This window comes from Corylus avellana, chromosome 9 (assembly GCF_965113065.1).
Source record: "Corylus avellana chromosome 9, dhCorAvel1.hap1.2, whole genome shotgun sequence".
Lineage (NCBI taxonomy): Eukaryota > Viridiplantae > Streptophyta > Magnoliopsida > Fagales > Betulaceae > Corylus > Corylus avellana.
This window is the reverse complement of record NC_142498.1, coordinates 4,328,381-4,355,714: the sequence shown is the minus strand read 5'-3', so window position 1 is coordinate 4,355,714 and position 27,334 is coordinate 4,328,381. Positions and strand designations below refer to the sequence as shown.

The 27,334-nt window shown below is 35.5% G+C and overlaps 2 protein-coding genes across 3 annotated transcripts; both read left to right on the top strand.

Annotated features, from left to right (window-relative positions):
- Positions 1 to 1,568: 1,568 nt before the first annotated feature.
- On the top strand, positions 1,569 to 14,984 carry TIFY8 (TIFY domain protein 8). 2 transcript variants are annotated; one of them, XM_059603874.2, is made up of 6 exons: positions 1,572 to 2,124; positions 3,096 to 3,280; positions 3,383 to 3,837; positions 3,967 to 4,054; positions 14,030 to 14,261; positions 14,648 to 14,984. In XM_059603874.2, the coding sequence occupies exons 1-6, from the start codon at positions 1,854 to 1,856 to the stop codon at positions 14,734 to 14,736; spliced, it is 1,320 nt and encodes a 439-aa protein (XP_059459857.1). In that variant the 5' UTR covers positions 1,572 to 1,853; the 3' UTR covers positions 14,737 to 14,984. The 2 variants fall into 2 exon arrangements, with proteins under 2 accessions (XP_059459859.1, XP_059459857.1); XM_059603876.2 differs by lacking the exons at positions 14,030 to 14,261; positions 14,648 to 14,984 and adding an exon at positions 13,823 to 14,013 and having other exon boundaries at positions 1,569 to 2,124.
- A 9,451-nt stretch (positions 14,985 to 24,435) lies between these two features.
- On the top strand, positions 24,436 to 26,615 carry LOC132190369 (gibberellin 3-beta-dioxygenase 1). The gene is made up of 2 exons (XM_059605341.2): positions 24,436 to 25,021; positions 25,821 to 26,615. The coding sequence occupies exons 1-2, from the start codon at positions 24,543 to 24,545 to the stop codon at positions 26,422 to 26,424; spliced, it is 1,083 nt and encodes a 360-aa protein (XP_059461324.1). The 5' UTR covers positions 24,436 to 24,542; the 3' UTR covers positions 26,425 to 26,615.
- The last annotated feature ends 719 nt before the right edge of the window (positions 26,616 to 27,334 follow it).

The following is a 27,334-nucleotide window of genomic DNA, read 5'->3' as shown; positions in this document are numbered from 1 at the left end:
CAAATAAAACAAGAACAAAAACTACAGGGAAAACCAAAACAGAATACAGGGAAAATCAAGACAAACAGAAACAAAAAAACAAAACTAACAACCAAGAGTAGCACCGGAGGGAGAGTGGCGGCCAAGCCCAAGAGAATCAAGATCAAGCTTGAGGTAAATCGGATCTGAACCCCACAAGGAGACTGGAGCATGGGAAAAAGGCAGTGTACTGAAGGGGGCTCAACAGCTGCTGGGATCGGAAGCAAAGTGCGGTGAAAACCCCTAAAGAGGTGGAGAACGGGAAACAAAACCCGCACAGGCAGGAAGAGGGGGTGGGGGGAAGCAAGGGGATGAAGAGGGAGGAAGTAAACCCATCCCTCCTCCCCCAAGGAGAGGATCTGTGTGGCGCTCCCTAAAGAGCTAAGGTTTTTTCTAGCATGTAATTTTAACGGGATGACATTGTCCTTAGAGAATCACATGCATTAAAAATAAATGACAATTATAAATTACACTTTAGTTTTGTTATATTAAAATATGTTATACATCAATTATTACCAAATATCTGAAAATTAGGATTGTCAAATTATTTTATTGGTTTATACACAATAGAGTAAGGAAGTAATCTTCTTTTTCTTTTTCTTTTCTTTTTTTTTTCCAAGAAAAAAAAGAAGAAAGATATTGGACCTTTGATTTCTAGTTTTGTAACCTTTCTATCCGAATTTCAAAAATTATGTTCTTTCAATAAGAAGTAAAAGTTTCAAAAATTTTGAGTTTAATTTTAATAAACTCAAGGTTGAAGGAAAAATAGTAGATTTGTAAGAAAATAAGTTAAAAAATAGTCTACCAACCGGAAAGTGAACTCCTTTAAATAATTGAATCCTCCAACATTATTATAACGGTTATTGAGCACTTAATAACCTCAATAACTAAAGATAAAAACAGTAATTTTTCACAGTTAACTAATTCATAATTATTTTTTTAATCTTTTTATTGTATTTTACATTTTTAATAATATTCTTCACATATCTTCTATTAATTCAAAAGGTCAATCTCCATTTTCATTTCCTTGATCTATGTTAAAAAATTAATATCTTAAGAGTAGTCTATGTTTAGTATTATCTCTTTCAATTTTCACTTATTTAAAAAATTACTTTCTTAGTAAAAATAAGAAAGAAGGTAAGGCAATTTGACAAAATAAGAACCAATCTTAAAACTACACGCATACTAGTAATGTTACTCTTCACTTTACATTGACGAGTTTTACGTGACTTTCTGTTTTGTTATTTTTTTAAAGTGATTAATATGAGAAATTGTTTAAAACATGTCGAATCAGATAGTGTAAAATAAGTGTAATAAATGAATGTGAAGAGAAATATTATTTTCCACATAAATACACAATCTAATTTTTAGAAAATTACATATAAAAATAACAAATTTTATTAGAAAATATTTAATTTAATAAACTTAATTAAAAAATAATTTCTTAGTAAAAATAAGAAAGAAGGAAAGTAATTTCTTAAAATCATAATTAAGCATAATAAATAAACACACAAACCCACGCCAAACATTTATTCTCAAAACAAAAACAACCAAAGACTCAGACACAGAGAGAGAGAGAGAGTCAGAGAGGGAGAGAACCTTTTGCTTTTTATTGCTCGCTCTCTATCTCTCTCTCTCTTCTGTTCTCTCTCCAACAAAGCTCTTGTTGATTCTCTGGCTGTCACTATTTTTTTATCTTTTCAGAAAATCGTGCTGTCTTTTTCTTTGGGTCTCTCTAGTTTCTCTCACCAGACAAGGAGAAGAGCTCTCCCTAAGAGAGAGAGAGAGAGAGAGAGAGAAGCTCTGCAGAAGAGTAATATGGGGATGAGGAGGAAATGGCCGTACAAGTAATGGCTCAGCAGCAAACTATGCCCAACAATGCCAACACCAGCAACAACAACACTAGCGGTAACAGTGCAAGCCAAGGCCAACAACGACAACTAGCGAAGCCAATGTTCCATGACTTTCTTGGCATGAAGAAGCCCGCCGATTCGCCTGTGGGTTTTTCCCCCAAAGCCGCCGACTCGCCGTCGGCCTCGGCGTCTATTGGGGCTTCCTCCGGTGGCGCCCGAGGGCTCATCTCTACCACCTCTGATCTGGGTTCTGGTTAGTTACTCACTCTGTCACACCTCTGCTTCACTTCACTCTGCTTTTCTGATTTTCAACTGCTGTTTCATCTGACTCCCTTTCTCTTTAGCTCCAAGGGTGGTTCTGTGATTCTGGGTTTTCTTACACAGGTTTTTTCCTTTGTATTTTGGGTGGTTTTGTTTTGATTTTCTTATTTTTGATGTTTTCTTTCTCTAGTTTATAGAGTCATCTGGGAATGTCGAAACGTTGTTTGGTTCTCTGTAGTTTCACGGGTTATTTCATTTGTATTGGGAGTTATTGTGTTCTTGTTTGTGTTGTGTGTCCGTGTAATCAAGTGGATAGTCTTGATTTTCATCTGGTGATATAGGAAGGATATCTCTCCTTTTCTTAGTCTCGGAGTGGGGTGGGTGTCTTTGATACGGGTTTGTTTCAGTGAGGTCAGTGGCGGGTTGGTTGCTTTCTAGGCTCTCTCTCTGTGTCTACTTTATTTACACGGGTTTGTTGTATCTGTTATTGTCTTGCACTTTTTTTCTTTCGGACTTGACTTTATTCTATATTCATTTTTTTTTTGTAAACATCTCTGTTAAATTTTGTATCTAGTGTTTAGTGTTTCCTTTGCAACGTGGTTTGGTGTAAATCATGATGAATAAAATTATGTTGAATGTATATTATAGGCAATTTATTCTTTTCCTTTGATAGTTTCTTCTGATTACCAAGTGAGTAGTCGAATTAAGCATCTTATTATTGCCCCTTAGCCATTGTGTTATGATGATATGCATGCTTTGTTTTGTTTTTGTTATTTTTCTTTTTGTCCTTAAGTTGATCCCTTCCAACTTTGACCTTAATTGGTGGGCATTACTAATCTCGAAGCTTAGTTGTGGTGGTTGTTTTGCTGAAACACATTTAAGAAAGCTTGCTTTTTTTTTCTTTTTTTTTTTTCCTGATTTGGTGTCTAAATTAAATTTTCTTTTTCTCATCAATTTTAATAGAAAGACAGGTTGGAAATCATCTCGAGGGGATTCCATTTTATGGTCCAAGGAGTGATATTTCTGGGCCTGAGATAAGTAACAGAATAGTAGGAAGTAAGCGAAATAATCCCGATTCTGCTTTTATGGGGTCATCTAGAGATGGAATCTTAGACCATGACTCTCTCGAGAACTCACATTTGATTAAGGTGTGAATTATAGTGATTGATGTTTCTCCATTCTTAAACAAGCCAAAGAACCCCATACATGGATTCATATTCTCTAACATTGCTAGTCATGTTCTGATATAGTTACTCCGAAATGGAGCTGGGGGGGAGCGATATAGAAGGTCCAATGACGACGAAGTGTTCTTTGGCATGCAGTCACTGAGGCCAACTTCTGCTTCTCTTGTGTTTCAGCCTCCCACAGGCAGTAGAACCGATGCTAATGTTTCCAAATGGGAACGGCCTATGTCTATGAATGTTGGCCCTGCCATGCAGTACCCACCACGTGGGGGTCAATTTGCACCTATCCTGCATCAGGTACATTCGAACAGAGTCAGGGATGCCACTGCTGGTCCTTCAATTATCTCTCAATCAGCTGCTGATGAAGGATCTAGAACTGGAATTAAAGGCCCTGGAATTTTGAGTTCCATCAATGCCACCAGTGGTGCCTCTGAGAGGAACTCATCTGCTGTGCTGCCAAGTGGCAACAGACAGAAGTCTGGGACTAACGTTTTAGAGCCAGAATCTTCTGCTCCTCCCGGGTAAATGTGATAATATGATTTATTCTCCTCTCTGTATCTAATTCACTTTATTTTTGGGTGGTGATGTGGAGAGAGTGAAAGAGAAGTTGGATTCTTGACACCATGTATTTGTATGTGTTTTGATTGCAGTCGACTTGGGTCAACATCTGCTAGTCGGCAGATGACTATATTTTATGGCGGTCAAGCTCATGTTTTTGATGATGTCCATCCCAACAAGGTTTGTTTTCTGGTTTTCTACCAACAGTGGCTATCTTTGTTTAATGTTTCCGGTTTCTACTGTGAGGTAGATGAATAAGCTTTAAGCAAGTATGTTATTCTACTGTCTACTACATGAATAAGCTTATGGCTAGCTTAACAAGGACCTAAATTGGTTTATGTTGATGAGTCATTTGGGAAAAGTACATAGTTGATTGGTATTAACTTGGCTCAAACATATCACGGTTGCCTGCCATTGTCTGTAGAAATGCAGAGGCAGCATGATCTATAAAACAGCAGACGTATATGAGGTTTATATTGATCCATATATCCACTGCTAATAAAGAAACATGGTCCTGGATTTGTGAGTTTGTTTCCCAGCTGTACTCATGTTATTGTTACTGCAGTTTGCAATGCACAACTAAATGTGCACCTCATAATGCTTGTACAGGATTTATAACAGCATTTCGAACTCATGAACCCATATATTTTCTGTTAATTTTTTGGACAAAGCTTGTTGGAAGATCACTTCTGATTTATGTTTTCATTTATTGTAGTTTTTAGAGCAGGCCTGCTTAGGGTCCAATAATAATAATGTCGAGTCAAAATTCTAGTGGAAATTTGTACATATGACTGACCACTAGAGGACAGAGCTGCAACATTAAACTACTCCAGAGAGGAGCTTGAATTATTGACATTTATTATTAGGTGTGCAGAATGTTGAAGATGGAAACTACCAATATGACATGATTTTATTCTCTTGTTTATTTCTATTATTCTGATTGTAATCTCCTAATAATTCGTTTCCATAATAAGTTTGTATTCTTCTCCTATTTAAATCCATGTAAGCATATGGAACAAACATCATGGAATAAAACAATTTCTCTCTCCTTCTCACTTCTCTATTCTTCTATTCTCTTCAACTGGCGACTTCTGGGTTCTTGAATTTTTTTTTTTGGATTGTGAGTTCCTTCTGGGTTGGGTGCACTGTCTTGCACCCATGTCTTTGTGGCAGTGCGACTGTGCAACCCACGTGAACGCTGTGACAAAGCTTTGCTCGGCGTAATCTGGGTCGCACCACCGATGAGCAATGGAGATTTGGCGGGACGATCAATTGGCGAGCACTGTTCAGTTTGACGAATTGAACGTGAAGGGTTGTTCCCTCTGGATTGTCGGGGTTTCTGGGGTTTCTTTTTGGAGTTTTTGAGGATTACCAATGTATTTTGGTGTTGGCGGCGGCAATTTGCTCTCTGGCAGCAGCGCACAAAGACTTTGTTTAGGAAGTTGTTTTTGCGATGTTGGAAAACGACATGCTGTACAGAGTTCTTCCAAAAGATCAGTCGTTAAGACCTTGCAAAAAGACAAGTTGTTCAACAATTTGCCAAACAATAGGTAAGAGTCCTAAACTACAAGCCGTTTAGCCAAAAAAAAGCAAAAGAAAAAAGATGCTGATTCATTAGTAGTTTTTGATGGTTGAATTCTAGTATTCCTTTTATTACTTATCAAAAAAAATTCTAGTATTCCTTTTATTGCTTTGTAATCTCACTTGAGCCCTAGTGTTGTGTGTTGGAGCTATTTGATTTGATGTCTGAACTCAAAATGGCGGAATCGAGTTAGACCATAGAAACTCACAAAAGGGGTAGAGAGTCATGTGACCTCTCATAGTGAGAATCTAACTCTCCAAATTACAACTGTGGAGCTGGATGGCTGAATTATCTCTCTTCGTTGCAGTCGACCATGTTATATAGTAAGAGTCGAGGAAAGATAATATACTAATCTTATTAGGGGGACACCTTACTCACTGTTGCATAAATCATTAATAGGTGCCTTTTCGGTCTTAGGTTTCAAAACACCCCTTGAAGTGTTTTCCCCACCTTTCTCTACTTCAAATGGAGACTCTCCCAAGGTGTTTGGACGTGTTTGTTTTGTCCATATTCATGGTCCAACTCGGGGTAAATTAGATCCTTGGGCCCCCAAATGTGTCTTTGTGGGTTATTTCCTACGCATTAAAGGTATAAATGTTATCATCCCCCATCGTGAAACAATGTCTCGATGGATGTTACGTTTTTTGAAACACAACCATATTTCTCCTCAACCCAACCTCCTCTTCAGGTGGAGAATTTGAGTGAAGAGGGGGTTTTGGGTTTTTGAGTTTGTTACCTGTCCTTACTCCTATGTTAGAGCAAGAGAAACAACGGCTTACTAAGGAGTCTCCTACTGAACCAACTAATAAGTCATATGTGCAGCAAGAGTTTACCTGAGAAAGGTAAGACTTCCCTGATGCTACATGCCAAACATTGATCCTGACTCGGGTAATACTACTTTTATCCATAATATGAATCCTGTAAGACCTGTTGTCGACAATATGAATCTTCCTATTGCACAATGCAAAGGAGTTAGGTCATGCACTTACCATCCCATATCTTATTTTCTTTCCTATCAGCGCCTTTCACCATCATTTTGTTCCTTTGTGTCCAAATTGTCATATATGTTTATTCCTAGAAAGCTACATGAGGCAGTGATCCGAAGTGGAGGGCAGCAATGTTAGAAGACATGAAAGCACTTCACAAAAACAATACGTGGGATCTTGTTCAATTGCCTAATGGGAAGAAAGTTGATGCAAGTGGGTGTTCACCATCAAGCATAAGGCCCCAATGGTTCTATGGAATGATACAAGGCCAGATTAGTTGCAAAAGGCTTTACACAAACTTATGGGATTGACTATGAGGAAACATTTGCTCCAATAGCAAAGATGAACTCAATTAGAGTTCTACATTTTGTAGTAGCAAATTTGGATTGGCCTCTGCACCAATTTGATGTAAAAAATGCATTTCTTCATGGAGATCTAGAAGAAGTAATACATGAAGTTCCTCATGGGCTTGAAGATTCATTCTCCATGGGAAAAGTTTGCAAACTAAAGAAGACTTTGTATGGCCTAAAAAATCGTCTAGAGCATGGTTCGAGCGGTTTTACTGGGCTATGTAGAGATTTGGTTGCAAGCAAAGTCAAGCTAATCGTACACTTTTTTATTAAGCATTCCATTCAAGGAAAGGTAACATCTTTGATTGTGTATGTTGATGATATTGTAGTAACTGGAAATGATGATGAGGAGATACAATACTTAAAAAACTCTCTGGCCAACGAGCTTGAAATAAAGACTTAGAGCCTGTTTGGGATCGTATTTGATGGGCCTAAAAGTGCTTTTAACACTCAAAAAGTCCGTTTGAAGAAAAAAGTACTCGTTTGGTAAAAAAATTAAAAGCGCTTTTAAGGGTTCAAAAAGCTTAAAAATAGCCAAAACGCACTTTTGGCAAAAGTTTAAAAATGAAGCTTTAGCCTGTTATAGTTTGTATGAACGGTTTAAACACAAAAGGCGGAGGCTATTATATTATTCAACTTATGTTAACCTAATACAAGCATCCTATTATATAGGATTAGGGAAATACCATAGAGACTAAAATACCCCCAAAACCCTAATGACTCAAACCCTAATTCTTCTAACACTCCCCCTCAAGCTGGAGCATATACATCATATGAATCCAGCTTGGAATATACAAGCAAACGAAAAACAACTAGAAAACATATTCTAACATTCCCCCTTAAGCTGGAACTGCTTGGACCACACAAGTTAATTAAATAAAACTTCAACGCCGGTCGAAAACTCGTTGGTAACTTGAACAACCATTTGATCGGTTCTCGCCGAAAAACACCAAGGCCGGTCGGATGCAACGATCACTTGATCGGTTCTCGCCGGAGAATCCAAGGCTGGTCGGATACATCGATCTTGGGATTGGTTCTCGCCGAAAAACACCAAGGCCGGTCGGATGCATCGATCAGTTGATCGGTTCTCGCCGGATAATCCAAGGCCGGTCGGATACATCAATCACAAACAACAAATTTTCACATGATTAACCAACAAGATTCGCCGAAAAACAAATATTGGAAAAACAAAAAACTTTGCCGGAGCTTCGCTGGACATACGTCGGAACTTCGTCGGGGCTTCAAAACTGGCCGGAAACACACAGAACAGGCTGGCAATACCTAAAAACAGAAGAAAAACACTGAAAAACATAACAGAAACAGTCACTGGAGGCTCGCCGGACCATTGCCGGAGCTCGCCGGAACTTGCCGGAGAAGACAGAACACTCCGGCCACTTCAAAAACAGCAACTACAGAATCAATAGAGGGCCACACAGTAACGTTTCAACACCAAAAGCATCAAATCGTCGGAATATTTTTTTTTTCCCGATGGCCGCTGCAACTTTTCCGGCCACCACAGAACACTCCGGCCGCTTCAAACAAGACAGAAAACCACCGCAGAACCATCCGGCCAGCATCACAGAACATCAAAAACAAACAAAATATATATATATTTTTTTCTCACTGGAAGGAGTTCCGGTCACCATAAAACAAGAACAAAACAGCTCTACGGAACTCTTTGGAGCTCTTTGAAGGTACTGCCCGTGTGGGTTAGCCCACACGGGCAGTGCTGCCACCAAGAAGAAAATTAAACTACCCAAGAATCGAAACAAGCTCTGATACCATGTTATAGTTTGTATGAACGGTTTAAACACAAAAGGCGGAGGCTATTATATTATTCAACTTATGTTAACCTAATACAAGCATCCTATTATATAGGATTAGGGAAATACCATAGAGACTAAAATACCCCCAAAACCCTAATGACTCAAACCCTAATTCTTCTAACATAGCCTAAAAGAGCTTTTTGACTTAAAAACTCTATTTCTCAAACGCAATTCCAAATAGGCTCTTAGGCAATTTGAAGTATTTTTTGGACACTGAGGTAGCAAGGTCAAAACATGGTATATTTATCTCCCACCGGGAATATATCCTTGACCTTTTCATGGAAGGATGATTGCTTAGATGTAAAGCCAATGATAATCTAAGAACCTGAGAGAAGCTAGTGAGAGTCCTCTGTTGTATGAGGATAGATATTAGCGATTGGTTGGCCGGTTGATTTATTTATCTCACCCCCGCCCAGACAGTACATATGTTGGTGTGGTGAGTCAATTTAAGTATTCTCTATGAGAGCCTCATATGGAAGAAGTTTACTGGATCTTTTGCTACCTAAAATCCTCACCAGGTAAGGGATTGTTGTTTTCTCGACATGATCATTTCGAAATAGTAGCCTATATGGATATAGATTGGCAAGATCAATTATGGATCAACGGTCCATGCTAGGATGTTGTACATTTATGAGAGGTAATTTAGTTATATGGCATAGCAAGAAACAATAAATGGTTGCCAAATTCAGTGTGAAAGCATAATATAGAGCCATGAGTCATAGAGTGTGTGAAATATTTTGGTTGAAGATACTCTTGAAAGAGCTTGGGTTTGATTACAAGGATTCTATGAGATTGTATTGTGACAATGCGGCAATTAATATTGCTCACAGTCTAGCCCAACATGATCGAACCAAGCATGTTGAAGTTGACTGTCTATTAAAGAAAAACTTAAGAGTAGGTATATTCTGCACGTTGTATGTGAAGACAAGAGAACAACTTGCGGATATCTTGACAAAGGGAGCAGAGATAGAACTACGCATAGATTGGGGTGGGCCATGGCCACCTCCGGTTTTATAATTTTATAATTATTTTTACTTTCAAATTTTGCATTTGAGACAAAAAAAAATTTAGTTTGGCCTCGGGGCTCAAAAGAAAGTAGTCCACAATTTTTTGTTTGGCCTAGATCTATAAAAACAATCCAAAATTTTTAAGAATACATTGGGCCTCTCAAACCAGAAAATTCATATGACCATAACGCCCCAAACCCATGGATGCCCTACGTATTTCTCCAAAATCCATATTGTTTTCTAGAGTGCAGTGTGCATACGAGGAGAATGCGTTTTTTCATAGAGTAAGGTTTTCTTAATCGCTTACTGCTCCCCAATTCAATTATAGGCGATTTTCAAAATTTAGGAGAATGTTGAGTTTCATTTTAATAGATGATTGAATTTAAAATTGAAATATTTTAAGAAACAATTATTTTGCTTATGTTTTCTTAACACTAATAGATACTAATTTTATTTTTTATATGTTGATTTAATATTAATATATTTATCATTCACTCTTTGGCCCCCCTATTTTAATATTTTTCTCATTTATACTTTGGCTCATGTCGATAAAAATTTCTAGTTCCGTCCCTGAAAGGGAGTGTCTAGTGACTAGTAGTGCTCTTCCTTTAGGCTTATGCAGACTGGGCATGCGAGACATCTATGCCTCCGCTTGAAGGGGATTGTTGAAGACGAAAACTTATGATATGACATGATTTTATTCTTTTATTTATTTCTATTATTATGATTGAAATCTCCTAATAATTCATTTCCATAATAAGTTTGTATTCCTCTCTTATTTAAGGTGCATTTGGAATTGCGATTTCTTAAACCCAAAGTGTAATTTTAAACTAAATCGTAGAAAATAGATTGTTTGGGATTGCATTTTTAAAATAGTGTGATTTGAAAATGTAGAAAATTTGCATTTTCAAATCGCAGGTAAGAATATTTTTTTTAAAACGCACAATTTAAAAGGTTAAACTGCGATTTTAAAGTCTAAACTGTGATTTTGCCAAATGCTTAACTGTGTTTTTAAAAATCACTTTTCAACTCGCACATTTTTAAATCGCAAATCCAAACGGAGCCTTAAACCCATGTAAGCGAATGGAACAAAAATCATGGAATAAGACAGTTTCTCTCCTTCTCGTCTCTTTTCTTCTCTATTCTTCTCTTCTCTTCTCTTCAACTCAGAAAACCAGTTAATGATATCTTTTGGTTAACTGTCTTTTAACAGTCAGTTTCCTGTTTTGCTTTGTCTCAGCAATTGTTATGAATTTGTGTCTTCTGAGTACTATTCAGCTTATGATGCTCACTTTCAAAACACACTATTGGCACTTCCAAGGTTGTAGTTAACTACTAAGTTTGCTAATCTGCATGCAGAAGAATTATACCGGTAGAACTCCTTTGCTAAATATGAGAATCTGCATCCACAAATGCACTACTTAGTCTATAAATTGCAGTGCAAAACTTTTTTTTAAAGTTTTTGGAAATGTATGTGTGGCTATTCTCAAATCATCAACACAAGTACTGAAGTAAATACTGTGTCAGGCTTGCACTTAGATTCATAAGAGTGTTGGATTTTTTAGGCCTTCACATCTGATGATGGGAATTGTTGATGAACTGTTTAAAGTCTTGTTATGTTTTAAGGAAGATCCATCATTATCTCTCTCATGGATTGTTATGATATCCATAGATCATGAATATGAAACAACCATGTTAAGCACTCCAGGAACATGCTTGTTTTGTGCTGAAGTAACTTCATTTTCATGTTGCTTCTTTCAACAAAACCTTAGCCCATGGTGTCAAATCACTTTAGGAAATTTATTTGTTGATCTTTCTTCCACATATCCTGTATCTCAATCATCAAAGCTGGAAATTACTGGAAAAGGTCTTTCATTGTATTTGTGTCTGTCATTACTTGCACAGGTCCTTGTACTCGGTTGTTTTGATGAAAAAAGAAATTGGGCTCTCATTGCCCTTATTATAAGGATTTCCCTGGTGTCAATAAGACAATCTGCCCATATCCCAGCATGTTATGTACCATGGATGCTTGGAGAACCGTGCTTTGTGCACAGTAGTTGTATCAAATTGGAACATCTTCTATACTTCATAGGTACCACCATAAGCTCATGGCTGTAGGACATAAACTTAAGTTAACTGGATGGCCCTGTCACTGCTGTAGGATGCATAAGCAAATCATGTTATTCATGACTTCATCCCTTCATTGTTGTAGGGCCACAGCTGTTGCTAAGAATTCACTACCCAATACAGGCACTGAATGTGTGGCAACAAATTTTTTGCTTAAGCTTTATAAATATATGTTTTATCTGGAAGTTGTCGAATTTCCTAGACAATGACAATCACAATCATGCACCATGAGGTACTTGAGATGTTTAGGAGGCATGGTTCAGGATACTTTTAAGGCAAGAATTGCTTATTCACATTACTAATTCTCATGTCTAAATCTTCTCTTAAAAACATGTGCTTGCCAAATGTCAGCAACCTTGATATACTAGAGTACCGGTAATGCATTTACACATTCTTCTTGTACTCTTGATTTGTCTAATCCTCCCATATTGCTAGATCTTCCTGATGAAAGTCTTAAATGTAGTAGTTCTACTCATGTCTCATTATGCTTATTATGAAAACTATTTTGGCGCTTCATTGGTTCAGGTGCATCATGCTTTTCTTGAATTGTATAAGGCCCCGTTTGTCTTGGCATAAAATGTTTTATGTCGGAAAATGTTTTCAAAGAAAACTGGCTATTTTTGGTGTTTTGTTGCAAACCTGAAAATGGTCTACAAAACATTTTCAAGTGTTTAACTGGAACCTGAAAATGCTCTAAAAACACTACCAAAAACCACCATCACTGTCTCCCCCCTCGCCCAAAATCAGCACCTGCCCATTACCGATATCACACTTGGTCCCAATAGCCAACACCGTGGTCAAGTACTTGACATCTAGACCCTGCTTCTTGAGCTTCACCTGGGTGTGGTGCTCCACCGAATGTGCATTGGTCAAGACCCTCCCCCCACTGACGAACCCACTACTGTTCGAGTTGTATTGGTTCTCCCTCTGCCACATGAACTTGAAATTGATCTCCATGTGAATACAAAAGACATTCACCATCATGTCCATGGAGAGCACCACCCTCACCATGCTCTCCCACCTCATCGGCTCTGAAACTATTGCAGTGGAGTTTGTCATTGTCCTTGCGTGGGCTCTAGCACTCTGGTGAAGCCGCTATGTTGGGCTGCGGGTTATCATCATTCTTGACGTTACGGGGACAACCATGGCCGCGCTGGGAGCCAATGGGTTGATCGTGGGTTTGGTGGTGGTGGGGATGGGGATGGGGACTAAGATGACATTGTTTTCTGCTGCGGTGGTGTATTGGAAGTCTTTGTTCTCTTTGGTTGGCCGAAAATGTTTTACAAAAACAAAGTGTAAAATATTTGATGCTCCACTAGCCTTGTTTTCTTTGGTCAATTGAAAATGTTTTCGGTTTAACAAAAAATTCAGCTGCCCTAAACATTTAAGAGGGGGGAAAACATTTTCTAGAAAAAGTTTTACTCTGCAACAAACAGGGCCTAAAATTATTCGTTAGTTCTTCATGCAAGGGTAAATCATGCAAGCTGCAGAAGTTTTACCATCCATTTTGTGCCAGTATTATTGTGTGGTTCCTTGGGAATCTTACCTATTACTTCCTCTTTTGGATACGATAGTTGTTTTGTTGATGTCCATATTCAGTTCACTTAGGTTTGTCTTCTTTCATTTCTGTCATGATATGGTGGGTTTCAATGGGATGAAATTTACTATTCAATGTCTTCAAGATACTGGCGAATACATATATTTTGGCGTAGCTTGTTGTTTCTCCAAGTTGATACTAAATAATGAACATGAAAGTTCTTGAACAATCAGCAGAACACAGGGTTGCTAAAGAAAATGAAAAAAAATAGCTCCATCTTGGACTGTAGGCTGGCTTGTATTCTTAGTGATCAATTTTCCTGATTTTCTTCTTATGTTCTCTTCTTCTTTCTCCCATTTTTAGTTGCTCTCTTGTATACTTTTTGTGTACTTAGGTTGCACCGTTCTGTGCTCTTTAATGCATTATTACTTATCAAAAAATAAGGTCCTTGATGAATACTAACTCAAAGAGAATTTGCAATATTATTTACTTTTTGTACCTGTATATTAAATACTGGAATTATTTACATTTAGCACACTTCTCAAGAAACAGACGAATTGAAAGCTAGCAAAACTAAGAGGAGCATCTCAATTCCATGGGTATTTGGTACATGCTTCTCGGTTTCCTGGGGATTTTAGGTGGTCCTCATGTCATTGGATTTTATGCTATTACGGCACCTGAAATAATTACTTCTGCATGACATGACATGATCACTATTTGTTTCCAAATATATATTTCAGGCAGATGTTATAATGGCCTTAGCTGGATCAAACGGAGGCTCTTGGTCAACAACCTTCTCGCCCAAATCAACTGCAAGGCCAGCTGGTGAAAGTAGCATGCCTGGTGGAGACAATGAAACAGGAGGCATGGCAATTAACATGGCACTTTCTCGGGAGTTTCGTGGGAGGTTATCCACCAGTGGTGTTTCTAATCATGGAGGTGGCTCGGGTGATCAAACATCAACACCATCAGGTGATCTTCCTGCCCAATGACCATGTCTTTGAGGTGCTGTTGTTTGATACAGAATGAAAAGTGACATCCAATTTGGTTTACATGAATGCGTTAACTTTGCTTTGTCTTGGCACCTAAAATCAGTCTATCTTAAAACACCTGCTGAAATACTTCATTTCGGAATAGGATCCTCTCCATTTCATACATGATCTCAACGCTGATAAGTCTCTTAAAAAATTTAAATAATGTGGCATTATGTACACCGTAAGATGTACCAACTTTAAATCCTGACCATGAAATGAAGATCTTTGTCCATTCATTTCAGGATTTCAGCCATGATTCTCTCTCTCTCTCTTCTTTTGTTTAATATCATATGTACTGTTATTGATTGCTAAAAACTATTGTAGGGGGACTTCAAGGCAGCATTATACCAAAAGATACAAGCAACCCTGTTCATGCAGCAGAATCCAATCCAGAAGCAAAAAGAGAGCTATGATGTTAAGACTCGAATAGGTGTTAATTATTTCTAAATCTAGATACAGGTTAGGGTAAAAGAGCTTATTCTTCCTCTAATATTTTTTGGGCTCTCTACCCTTTTCTTTTTTGGTGGTGGGATGGGGCTTTCCTTGTTTGTAGGGGACCCAATTGAGCTATCAGATTCATAATCAGGTACAGCACTTTGCCAAATCTATAATATGCTTTTACTTTGATGCCTCATGAAAATGGAACCATTTCAATTCATAATATTATCCTGCATCAAATAGTATATATATACATATATTGTAAGAGTTGGAGTTGATTAGGGTAAGCAGTGTTTAATTTCACACTTCACCACCCTTGGAGTCTATGTTCTTCAAACGTTTTCCCCCTTCTGTTGCTTTCATGAGTTTTGACTCACAATATACTATATTTTGAGTAGAGTATATAGTATATGTTTTGATGGAGAAATGCTATATACTATATTTTTATCTTACAATGCCGATGTGTCAGTCTTAATCAACATTTATCTTACAACTATTTTATAATGCTAACGTGGTAGTCTTGATTGATTTTTTTTTTTTTTTTCAAATAAAATAAAATTGTGAGATAAAAAATATAGTATTATTTGCTTACGTACTCTATTCTAGAAGTAGGAATTATTTTTTTCTTGTACTTCTTTGTCTTAGAAGTAAAGCTATACAATGTTGCTGTCGTGTGTATCTTTGCCATATCTGCATATCTTCTAAAACAAAGAAAAAGAGAGAAAGAAGGAATACGTGGCCTCCTGATTTTGATTTTTTTTGGAATTTTTAGAGGGAAAGAGGGATACGTCTTGTGAATCTACTACTTTCTCTAATTGGGTGGAATTTGGATTTAGCCTTGTGAATCTCATCCTCATATCTTCTCATTTTCAAATTATTTAAAAATAAAAAACAGAAAAAGAGCTACCTTCTTCTGACTAATGGAGTTGGGTAGGTTGGCATTGATGTTATGAGCATCAATGAAGTCTATCCACACACACACAGAAAATAATAATTGGAGGCGGCCGAGCCAAAGGGGTTCATTATTTGTTTGTTTGGGTAAACTTTTATATTTAGATTACTATTTTAAATTATTTGTTTATATATATATATTTCAAAATATAAAAATTCGTTGAGAGACTTGAGACCAATTGAATAAATTAATGTTAAGCATGACAAAATAAATTGCAAGATACATTTATATATTTTAAATAATAAATAATTTTTTTTTGAATTTATTTATTTATTTTCTTAATTATATTTTTGTAATAATGTTTGTTTTATTTTATTTTTTTAATCTTGACCCCCCTAAAACAAAATGCTAGCTCCGCCACTGATTGGTGGCCCAATGAATTTTTATCTATTTGTATATTGAGTGACTTTTTAGACCCATTTATCATGCCACATCAACTGGTATGAAATAAGCGTGAAGAGTAAGATTACTTTTGTATATTTTATTTGTTAATTGAATAATGCTACTCTTTACACCCATGTCACGCCGGCTGACATGTATAAGCAACTTAAACACATTATATCAATCGGTATGACATGAGTTTGATAAATGACTAAATGAATGTGAAATGTAGTGTTACTCTTATTTGTTCGTTTGTTTATTCATTCATTTTCTTTTGGACAAAGCTTTCCTTTAAAATTTCTTCCATCCCATTCTTTAAAATTGGCGTTTGTCTAAAATGCACGTGATTTTCATATACAATTTTTTTGCATATATTTTTAAACAAAGAGAATCATATGAATTTTGAACACACGTCAATTGAATAGATTCCTCCAACTCATAACAGAGAAAAAAAATTTGTCAACTCTTTCTTTCATATGGGCTTGAATACTTTGAATAATATATATATATATATATATATATATATATATATATATTAAAAAAAAAAAAGGAATGATTAAAAATTGGTCCTTAAGTTTTAACCTATTTAAAAATTACTCCTTAAGTTTCTAAAAAAAGAAAAAAATAATAATTACTCTTTAGGGTTTAATGATCACTTTAAAAATTACTTTCCCTCCTTTTCTGTTCAAATTATTTCTATGGGGTTGAAGGGTTGACCTCCACCCTTCTTGTGTGGGGATGGAGGGCTGCCTCCAAGCCCCTTCTTTATGGGGGTGGAGGCTGGAAGAGGCATTTTTTTTTCTTTTCTAGATATAATTGTAATTTCATGGGACCGATGTGTATGATGTGTCCAACTGTCTATTTTATTATGTAATTGTGTGTGACTTTACGATCAGAACAAAACTAGGGTTTCTCATTTGGAGGGTAAAAGTATGAATGAGAGGTCAAGCTTAAGTTTGATAATGGCTAAACTTAGTTTTTAAGCCTAAAAATACATATATTTTTAACCTAATAAAACAAATTTAAGAGAAAATTTGAAAACCAATGTCCCCCCTCTTGGCCTATACGTAGTTCGGTCCTTGCTTGATTACCTACGGATTTGGTAAAAACTACGTTAGAAAATTTGATGGGAAAATTGACGAAGAGTGTGTTTTAAAGTATTAAAACCTATTGACCAATATTTTATTTTTCCTACAATTTAAACGCGTAATATACATAATATCTATTTTTTGTATTTATATATTCACGTAACAATACATAAACTTGATCGAAGCTTAAAACTCTTATCAGTATTACAACTAGTTTTCATGCTAAATTATTTTTATTATTGTTATTATTATCAACAACACAGTTATAAAAAAAAAAAAAAAAAATACTATCTAATTTCTTTGACCTATTAAGATCGAAGTGAAAAATATGTGTGCATGTGTAAGATTTTAAACAGAACAAAGTTAAATTATATCAAATTATAATAACATGAGAAATAAGTAATATGTGTTTTATTTATTGCTTTGTTTGAAACTATAATGTCCCTTTTCCCTTCAACCAAAACTACCATTGGGGTTATATTATCTTATTTTTGTGCAAAAAATGACAAAAATATTCCTAATAAAAAATTTAGAAAAATGAAAAAAAAAAAAAAATTCTTGAATTTGTCTTTTTATTTTTATAGATTTATTTTTATTATTTTATTATTTTTTACTTTTTTTTTTATTAGGGATACTTTTGTCATTTGGGGGGGGGGGGGTGGAGGGGTGGGGTGTTGAAAATATTACAAATTGCTTGGTAGTTCGACATAGTAAATGTACTTTCCCCCAACTTTTATTTACATTTTTTGTGCAAAATGTTTTGATAATCTAGATTAATGCTACACGTACCATTATTTTACAACTATTTTACAACTTTTAGAGTAATGCTACATACTCATCTTCTATCCCACTTCCATACTATTGAGCTAACATGTGCTCAGCTCTTGGATAAGCCTTTATTAAAAGAAGAAAAAATTTAAGAGCTGATGGATACTACCATATCATCCCAGTGGTATTGGATTAAGATGGGAGATGGATATTTAGAATACTCGAAATGCTCATACGTGTCAAAAATTGTAAAATGATTGGAAGTCTAGCATTTTTCCTTTGATTCATCCAATTCTTTAGAGAGTAATGCTATGCCTACAACTCCTTTACAACTTGATGACACATGATAACAAGTTGTAAAAGAGTGAGTAGTTAGCATTTTTCATATTTAAATTTCATTTAATATAGTAATATGTGATATGTCTCTAATTACTTAATAAAAAAAAGAGAAAAGTCTACATAACCCCCTCAAACTACCACTCAATTGACAATGTCCCCCCCAAATTTTTAATTGTGACAATGTCCCTTCCAAACTACTAAAAATTGTCAATGTTCCCCCCAATGACGAAATTACCCTCAGTAAAATTAAAAAAAAAAAACTAAAACTTCTAGAAAAATCCTAAAACTAACAAAAAAAAAAAAAAAAATCCACACGTTGGCCAATTTTTTTTTTATTTTTTATTTTTAAATCAATTTTATAAGAAAAAAATTAAAAAAATTTCGATTTTTTTTTTTATAAAAAAATTGAAAAATTTCGTTTTTTTATTTTTATTTATTTTTATAATTTTATTTAAATAAAAATTTACGTTTAAAAAAAATAAAATTTTCGTTTAACAAAATGAAATTTTTTGTTTTTTAAAACTAAATAAAAAAATAGTTTTTTTTTTTAAAAAAAAATAAAAATTTCCGTTTTAAGAAAAAATTAAAAATTTTTGTTTAAAAAATTGTTTTTTTTTTTTAAATATTATTTTTAAATTAAAATTTTTCGTTTTTTTTTAAAAATCAATTTTTTTTTAATTTATAGGGGTATTTTTGTCTTATTGAAAACTTTATAGGGGCATTTTTGTCTTATTGCTAGTCTTGGGGGGGAGGGGAGGGACATTGACAATGTTTTGGTAGTTTGGAGGGGATATTGTCACAATTGAAAGTTTATGGGGAACATTATCAATTAGGTGGTAGTTTGAGGGGGGTATATGGACTTTATCCTAAAAAAAACATAATCAATCTATTGAAACAAAAGTTACAAGATGGTTTGTGTAAATTAAATTTATTGATTTTAATGTAGAAGTAGAAGAGACGTGCAACGTTCAAATTCTTTCACTATAAATACCGTATTGTATAAAATCAGATAATTAAGAAGAAGAAAAAAATGTAGCTAAAAAAAGGCTTTGACTTATGGACGTAGACCATAGACTAAACCATACTACAAAAAAAGGGCAAAATAGTGACATTTGAAAGTTGACGTTTTAAGCCCAATAATAGTGACCTTTTACGCGTGAATAGTAATACTATTCAAACGTCACTATTTTATAAATAGTGACGTTTGAAAAGTAAAACACCGCATTTTAATGACTTTTTTTTCTTTAAAAAATGTTACTATCCCAAACGTCACTAATTGAGTTTTTTTTTAGTGCCACCTTAATTCTCTCGTCTATCTTTCACTCTACTATCTTTAAATTATGAAACTTTACACATTCAACTCTCCCAACAACAAAAATTATGATAAAAAAAAAAAAAAAAAAATTCCCTTGCCCCCTCACTCGGAAGATAATGATGAGTTATTATTATTATAATGTGGGAAATTCAGACGGTGAATCCCATTTCACCTCATCCTCCACTTGTATTGGTTTCTCTAGTCCCCCAAGAGGTAGGTAAAGAGAGGCTTTCAATTCCCATAAAAGTCACCAAGCTTCGATGACTTCCATGACCTTTTCTATTTGAGAAAGATGAGTAGAATTTAAGTGAGTTAAATATGTGAGAGGCACTTCCAATTCCACGCCAGTTGGAGAAAGCAGGTTTTTATCCATGTTCTTTTCTTTTTCTCTTCTTTGTTTTTTTTTTCCTCTAGTAAGACAAAATAGGGGAAAAGATACAAATGGGTCATTTTCCGATCTCGATTCTAGTAATTTGTTGTTTGAAGGATATAATAAATATAAGAAAATTCTTATGAAGTCCACTTGTTGCATGTGGGCGGAGACCTCCGAGGCTTGCTCGACAGATGAGCCTTTATTAAAATTCTCTTATATTTACTATCGAATTGCTAGCAATCTAAGTAGTAAAATTGCTTAAATCTTTTTCCATCATTTTCAATGTCTAATCAAAGCTCTAACAGGGAAAACAAAACGGGAACATTTGAGAAAAATAAGGAAAGACCGATTTGAAGAGATTATAGATGCAAGAACACTTCAAAAAAAAAATAAAAAATAAAAATTTAGATTGCAAAATGAAATCTCTCAATTTCACTTGACAGGAAATAGGTTAAAAATACTATATATATATATATATATAAAATTAGTATTTAAAAGCAAATTACATTACAAATCTACAAACCTAATAGATCCCTAAAACCAAACCCACTACAAAAGAAGAAGAATCGACTTTCCACTGATTTATAAGAATTAAAATCCCACTATGAGATTTAATTTAATTAATATTTCTCTTTCTCTCTCTCCCAATTAACTTTTTAAATTACTATAATGAGAAGATGGAGCATACCCACCTATATAAACGTACAGCACAGTAAATATATATATGATTTCATTATAAGAAGTACCCATTTGCTGCAGTGACAAGCATTCTCCCTATTTTAACTAAATTGAAAAAATCTATCATATGATACTGATTTACGATTTAAAATGTGCGATTTTAAAGTATAATTTTTAAAAACGTAGTTAATTGTTTGGTGAAATCATGATTTGACTTTTAAAATCGCACTTTAATTTATCCTTTAAAATTATGTGTTTTAAAAACACACTATTGCCTGCAATTTGAAAGTGTAGATTTTTTTTCTTCTATGTTTTCAAACTATGATTTTTTAAGAACGCACCTCCAAATGATACAATTTTGGCATTCGAAATCGCATGCCAAACAGACTCAAAATCTCACAAATTAATCTAATAGCGTATATATTGTTACATGGTGAATATGTTGTCAAGTGTATTAAATCACAACTTATCCCAAAAGTTTAAGTTCATAAAAAGAGGTAAATTTAAATATTTAATCAATAATTTAATAACGTGATTAAAATGTTAAAAAATATATATGAAACAAAATAAAATCTAAACCTCATTTTAGTTGAAATGAAGTGTGTTAAAGCGTAAAATCAACCACCCACATGCTTAATCCTCAATCTGGAGATCCCTGCAAGACAATCAAGGTTAGAGTGGCGCGCCGCAAAGAGGGGAGGGGAGTGGCAGCGCCACTTCCGATACTTAAGTCAGTAACGTATAGAGGCGACGATGGAGGAGATAGATGGAGATTAATAATTAAGGGCATGGGAACATACTTGGGTCTAGCATCCTTATATAGGCTAAATACTATTTAATGAGTTGTCTTTTCTCCATTTCTATTATACGCTACTTTCCATATATATAGGATCCTTATGAACGTGTGTTGCAAGTAAGTTGTGTTTGGGACGGCTATCCGTTGAACTGGTGGGATGTTGAACAAGTGTGTGGGCTTGGCGGGATGTCGAATGATATGTAGAGTCCCATACTTCTATTCTTTCGGCTATCCCCCATTTCCTTGGACTACTTGTATAGGTCAATGAAAATCAAGTTGAATACATGATCATTGGCTTTCGTTTCGGTTGAAGATAATATCTTCAATTCAAAAGTGGATGATTTTTCATTCCGGCAGGGCGGCATATGAAACAAAATAAAATCTAAATCCCATTTCACTTGAAATAAAGTGAATGATTTGAAATGAAGTGGATGATTTTTCCTTTCCAATAAAGCGGTATATGAAACAAAATAAAATCTGAACCCCATTTCAGTTGAAATCAAATGGATGATATATTTATTTCCGGCAGGACGGTTAGCTAAAAAGGCTTGTGATCTCCATGATTTACTCCATTTGTTTGCAGCAGGGCGGTTGGCTAAAGGTTAGAATAGTAATCTCCATGATTTACTCCTTTTTGAAATACAACTTAATTTTCTTCCCCAAAATCATGTGCCGCTCGACTTCAGCCACACGTACATATTTTCCATGAAACCATTGACTAAAATAATTTCGTTTTGAATATTAATTGATTTATATATTATATTGATCAATATAGTAATAATATTAAATTTAATTAAAAATTAATGAAATAAATAACTAAATAAGAGGTATATTATTAGAATGTAGTGTGTAGATATTCCTATAACAAAGCTCCAAGCCTGCAATTACCCTTCTGTCTTTATTTATTTTAATTTTAATTTTTATATATATAAAAAAAAAAATCATGAAAATGCTACTTAATATAATTGGGATTCTTAAATTCACCAACCCTTTTAACTTGTGAAGCCTGCAATTAGTCTTACTTTTATTTGGTCAGAATAAATAAAGAGGTCAACCTTACACCTTCATCAAAGGAAAACATGTTTCTAATTGGTCCGACCAAATTTTCCCACTTCACCGACTCTTTTTAGGTCCAGGCATATGCATGTGAATGGAAATTACACTGTTCATCATCAACCCCCCCGACAGACAGTATGAAACTTCGGGCATTTCTTTCTTTCTTTTTTTTTTTCTTTTTTTTTGTTTTGTTTTGTTTTTTTTTTTTTTAAGGATGTGATCAGTTTAATAGATTGAATTAAAATAAATTTTCTCCAGTTCAGTTTGAAAGATAAATGTAGATCGAAAAAGAAAAACATAAGTCGTGACAAATAATTGGCCTTGAATTGGTATACTACGTACCTATATACTACATGATGTAGCATGTGCTTGGAGTCCTTAGATATATCATTCATTGTAAAAGAAAGGGAAGAAAAAATTAAGGGCACCCATGCCACACTAGCATAGTACGATTGTCAGGGACGGAGAGAGTGGGGGACTGGCATAGGCCATGGCTCCCCTCAATTCTTAAGAACAAAAAAAATTTAATGTAAAAAAAAATTATAAGGTACGTACTAGTTCCTAGCAGCAAATTTTTTTGACTCCTAACCCTTGCCCATAATAATTTATGGCTCCATCCCTGATGATTGTGGTGTGATTTTAGTGAAAAGTATAGCATTACTTATTGTTTTAATGGTTTTCCTTTCTTTTCTGGGTATACCGATATTAAAATTGGGTATCGTGCATAGACGTACTGTGTATATTCCAAAAATGAAGTTTACTTTTAAAAATGAATGGAAAATACTTGGCGTATTACAACGTTTATTTCAATTTTAGTAGAAATTCACGTAACATATCACACGTGCATGCCACGTATCATAACATAAGTGAAAAAAAAAAAAAAAAAAGTAACAAAATTTGACAAATAAATTTAATGGTTTAGTGGTTGATCACATGATCATATGTGCCATATATGAACTGCCATGTTTATTTATAAATTAAGGGTTTGTACTAAAAACTGTAGTACTTCTAAGGCCGGCACGCTTCAAATTTAAACTGTAGAAAATGGAAAGCAAAAAAAAAATAGTTGAGAACACAAAGTGCATGTTATTTTCATCGTCTTATACGTTTTCCACATGGTAATTATTAGAAAGCCCATGATCGATAAAGAATTTCCATAGAAGCAACCGATATATTTGACATGTTTTTAAAATCTACGCATAGAAATTTTGTACCTCGACCTCTACCGACCGACAAACTCTCTTGAGACTAATGAATCACACCAAAATTTGCTGTGCATTTTCTAAAAACTCGGTCGTCGACTCTTGCTTTGGAATTAATCCTTCTAGACTATAAATTAAATATTAGAAGCAGACTGATCAGTCCTGAATTCGAATATTGTCTCTGTCAATTCATCATTCATTTCAATATATTCTATGGGTTGGCGGGTCTCACCGGCCTATTAAGAAAAAAATTTGAGTGGACACGTGAAGGGGCGTTCAAGTAGGATAGATTAAATATCAGAAGCATGCTAATCAGGTTCTGAATTCGAACACTGTCTCTGCCAATTCACCACTTGTTTCAATATATTTTATGGGTTGACGGGTTTGATCACCGGCCTATTAAGAAGGAAATTTGAGTCGACACGTGAAGGGGCTTTTAAGTAGGATAGAATCTGGGTCGTCGATTGGTAGCTGAATCTTATCTTGTGGTATGAATTTTTCCAACCAGTGGATGAAGAGTGGGATGTCGTCCTTCGTCCACAAAAGCAAAAAGAATAGAAAAAAGAGGTCCCCCTTATCATGGAACAAAGAAACTGTTATTTTAAGTCTTTGAGATGCCTCAACTTTCTGGTTTTGTTTGTTCCATCCTTTGTCGTATTCATACATATTCCCATAAATATTCAATCCAAAACCCACAAAAGACACAACATCATCCAACAGCCACCCTCTCCCAACTCTTATCACTTTAACAAAATCCCATTAATCTCTGATTATCATCTTCTTGCAAAATCCATTTACTCATCATTTCTTCACTTCCAACTTACAAACTAAACATGAGTACCCTCTCCGAGGTCTATAGAGACCACCCTCTCCACCTCCACCATATCGCCCCGCTCGACTTTTCCGCCGTGCGGACCATGCCCGACTCGCATGTGTGGCGGCCGGAATCCTCCAACGATTTCTCGTTCGGAGAGTTGTCGTCGTCGCCGGTGCCCGTCATCGACCTCGGTGACCCCAATGCGCCCGAGCTTATAGTGCAGGCATGCGAGACGTGGGGTGTTTTTCAGTTGGTGAACCATGGAGTATTGTTGAGTCATATAGAGGAGGTTGAGTACGAGGCTGGACGGTTCTTCGCCCTGCCGACCCGACAAAAGTTGAAGGCCCTCCGGACGCCGTGCGGGGCCACCGGATATGGCGTTGCTCGGATAACGCCGTTCTTCTCAAAGTACATGTGGCATGAAGGGTTCACAATCATGGGGTCTCCGGCCGATCATGTTAGGGAACTTTGGCCCCATGACCATGAACGGTTTTGGTAATTAATTAACTCCATGCACTTCCATGCACGTGGACTGTTTCATATATCAAAGCTGCTTTTCTTTTATTCTTGAATTTGTTTGGAAGCAAAGTTTTTTTTCTTTTTTCTTTTCATAAAAAGGAAAGAAAAAAACAAAAAAACAAAAAAACAAAAAAAAAAAGGGGAGGGGGGGGGGGGGGGGGGGGGAGAAAGTTAGTAGTCAACAAAGGTGTTTTTGGCCCGCATTGTTTGATGCGAATTATATGGTGGATATCACGTTGGAGGACCCAAGAGCACACATAATTCATTTAGGTAGGTATTCATGTATGGCCCCTTTGATAGGACATGCCATATATATATATATATATATATATATATAACATGCATGTGGATCACCATGATCAATCAAAAGACGGTGCTGGTCGACACAGTTTTTACTATAATTTTTTTACAAATTTACATACGCAACACTTAACACATCAGTCGTTGAAAATTAGCATTATAATTTGAAATCTCAAACGTTAATATTTACAAGATCTCACACATTCTCTTGTGCCCAACAGCTAGAGGGTAATTAAAAAAGTATTTTTCAGACTCTAAAAAAACCAAGTTTGAGATACTAGTGCCTAGCTAGGCATTTCTTGTTGACTCATATATCCCAAGAATAATCCAAACCACATGTGCTTAGGCATTAATGATTAATCCCCTCTTAATTAATTATCTTTTTTCTTTTTTCTTTTTTTTTGGAAATTAATTAAATTAAGTTATTTTCTTTATCTTTATCTTTTTATTGACTCCAAGTTTAATTAATTTGCAGTGATGCAATGGAAAATTATCAGAAGGATATGAAGGGTCTAGCCGAGCGACTCACACGCCTAATCTTCGACTCCCTGAAAATCTCCGCCGAAGAAATAAGTTGGCTGGCTTCAACCACCGGCTCCGGCGGATCACCACCACCACCATCAACCGCCTCCACAGCTCTACAGCTAAACTCCTACCCCTCCTGCCCCGACCCGAACCAAGCCATGGGTCTAGCCCCGCACACCGACACCTCCCTCCTCACCATCCTCCACCAAAGCGAAACAAACGGCCTCCAAGTCTTCAAACCGGGGCTCGGATGGGTTCTCATTCCGCCGGTCGCCGGCGCATTTGTGGTCAACATCGGCGATATTCTGCATATTCTCTCGAATGCTCGATTTCCCAACGCCCTTCACCGCGTCGTGGTCAACGGCAGCCGGCAGCGATTTTCCGTCGCCTACTTTTACAGCCCGCCGACGGACTACGTCGTTTCGCCGTTGTATAAGGGTTTGAATTCCGGGGAAGATAATATAATTCCTCGTTACCGCTCTGTGGCGGTGAAAGAGTATATTGGTTTGAAGGCCAAAAATCTCGAGAATGCCCTTTCGATTCTACGAACTTAAAATGCTGAAGTTGCGTGCATGCATGAGAGTGTGTTGACAAAAATGTTCTTGTGTGGAAATATTGGCTATCTTTGAATCTGGTTGATTTAATTACTAGCTGCCTAATTAATTTCGGTTTTTTTTTGAGCTAATGTTTTAGTTTTTGTTGATGTATTAATTAAGTTAATGATTAAATTTATCATTTTGTATGAGTTTAAGAGTGCATTTGACATTGCTGTTTCGTACACAAAATTACAATTTTAAACCAAGATCATAGAAAATTAATGTATCATTTGAGAGTACTTTCAAAAGATCGTGCTTTAGGATAAATTTGAACCATTAACTACTATTGACTGTGAATTTGAATTCATGAACGATTCCCCATTCGTTGGTTATTAGAGGCATCCTGAAAAAGCTCGGGTAGAAATATGGCTTTCAAGATAAGTTGCGAATTAGTGGATGCTGTCAAAGGGAGTGGTCATGGATAGATCACCCAAGTTCGGTTCCATAAGCAGTAATAATTACCCTAGGAAGACTCGCTTTCGCTACGGCTCTGGTGGGCAAGAAAAGCCAAACGTGTTGTGATTTTTACTGATATTCCGGAGAATACCAATCCTTATACTAATAACAATGAAAATATAGAAAAATCTGCATTGTCAAATTACAAGCAATGATGTGTGTAAAAAAGAAAAAGAAAAAAAGAAAACACGATTTTAAAAGTTAAACTGTGATCTTAGCAAATACTTAATTGTGTTTTTAAAAATCGCATTTTCAAATCACAGATTGTAAATTGTTATTTTTAAATCGCTAATTCAAGCGGAACTTAAGTTTTGCAACAATTAATTGATGATTTAACATAGTATCCCAGCCGAGTTTCGAACCTTTGTTACTTCATAGTTTACCCCTAGTTTTCAACTAAAATATTTTACAT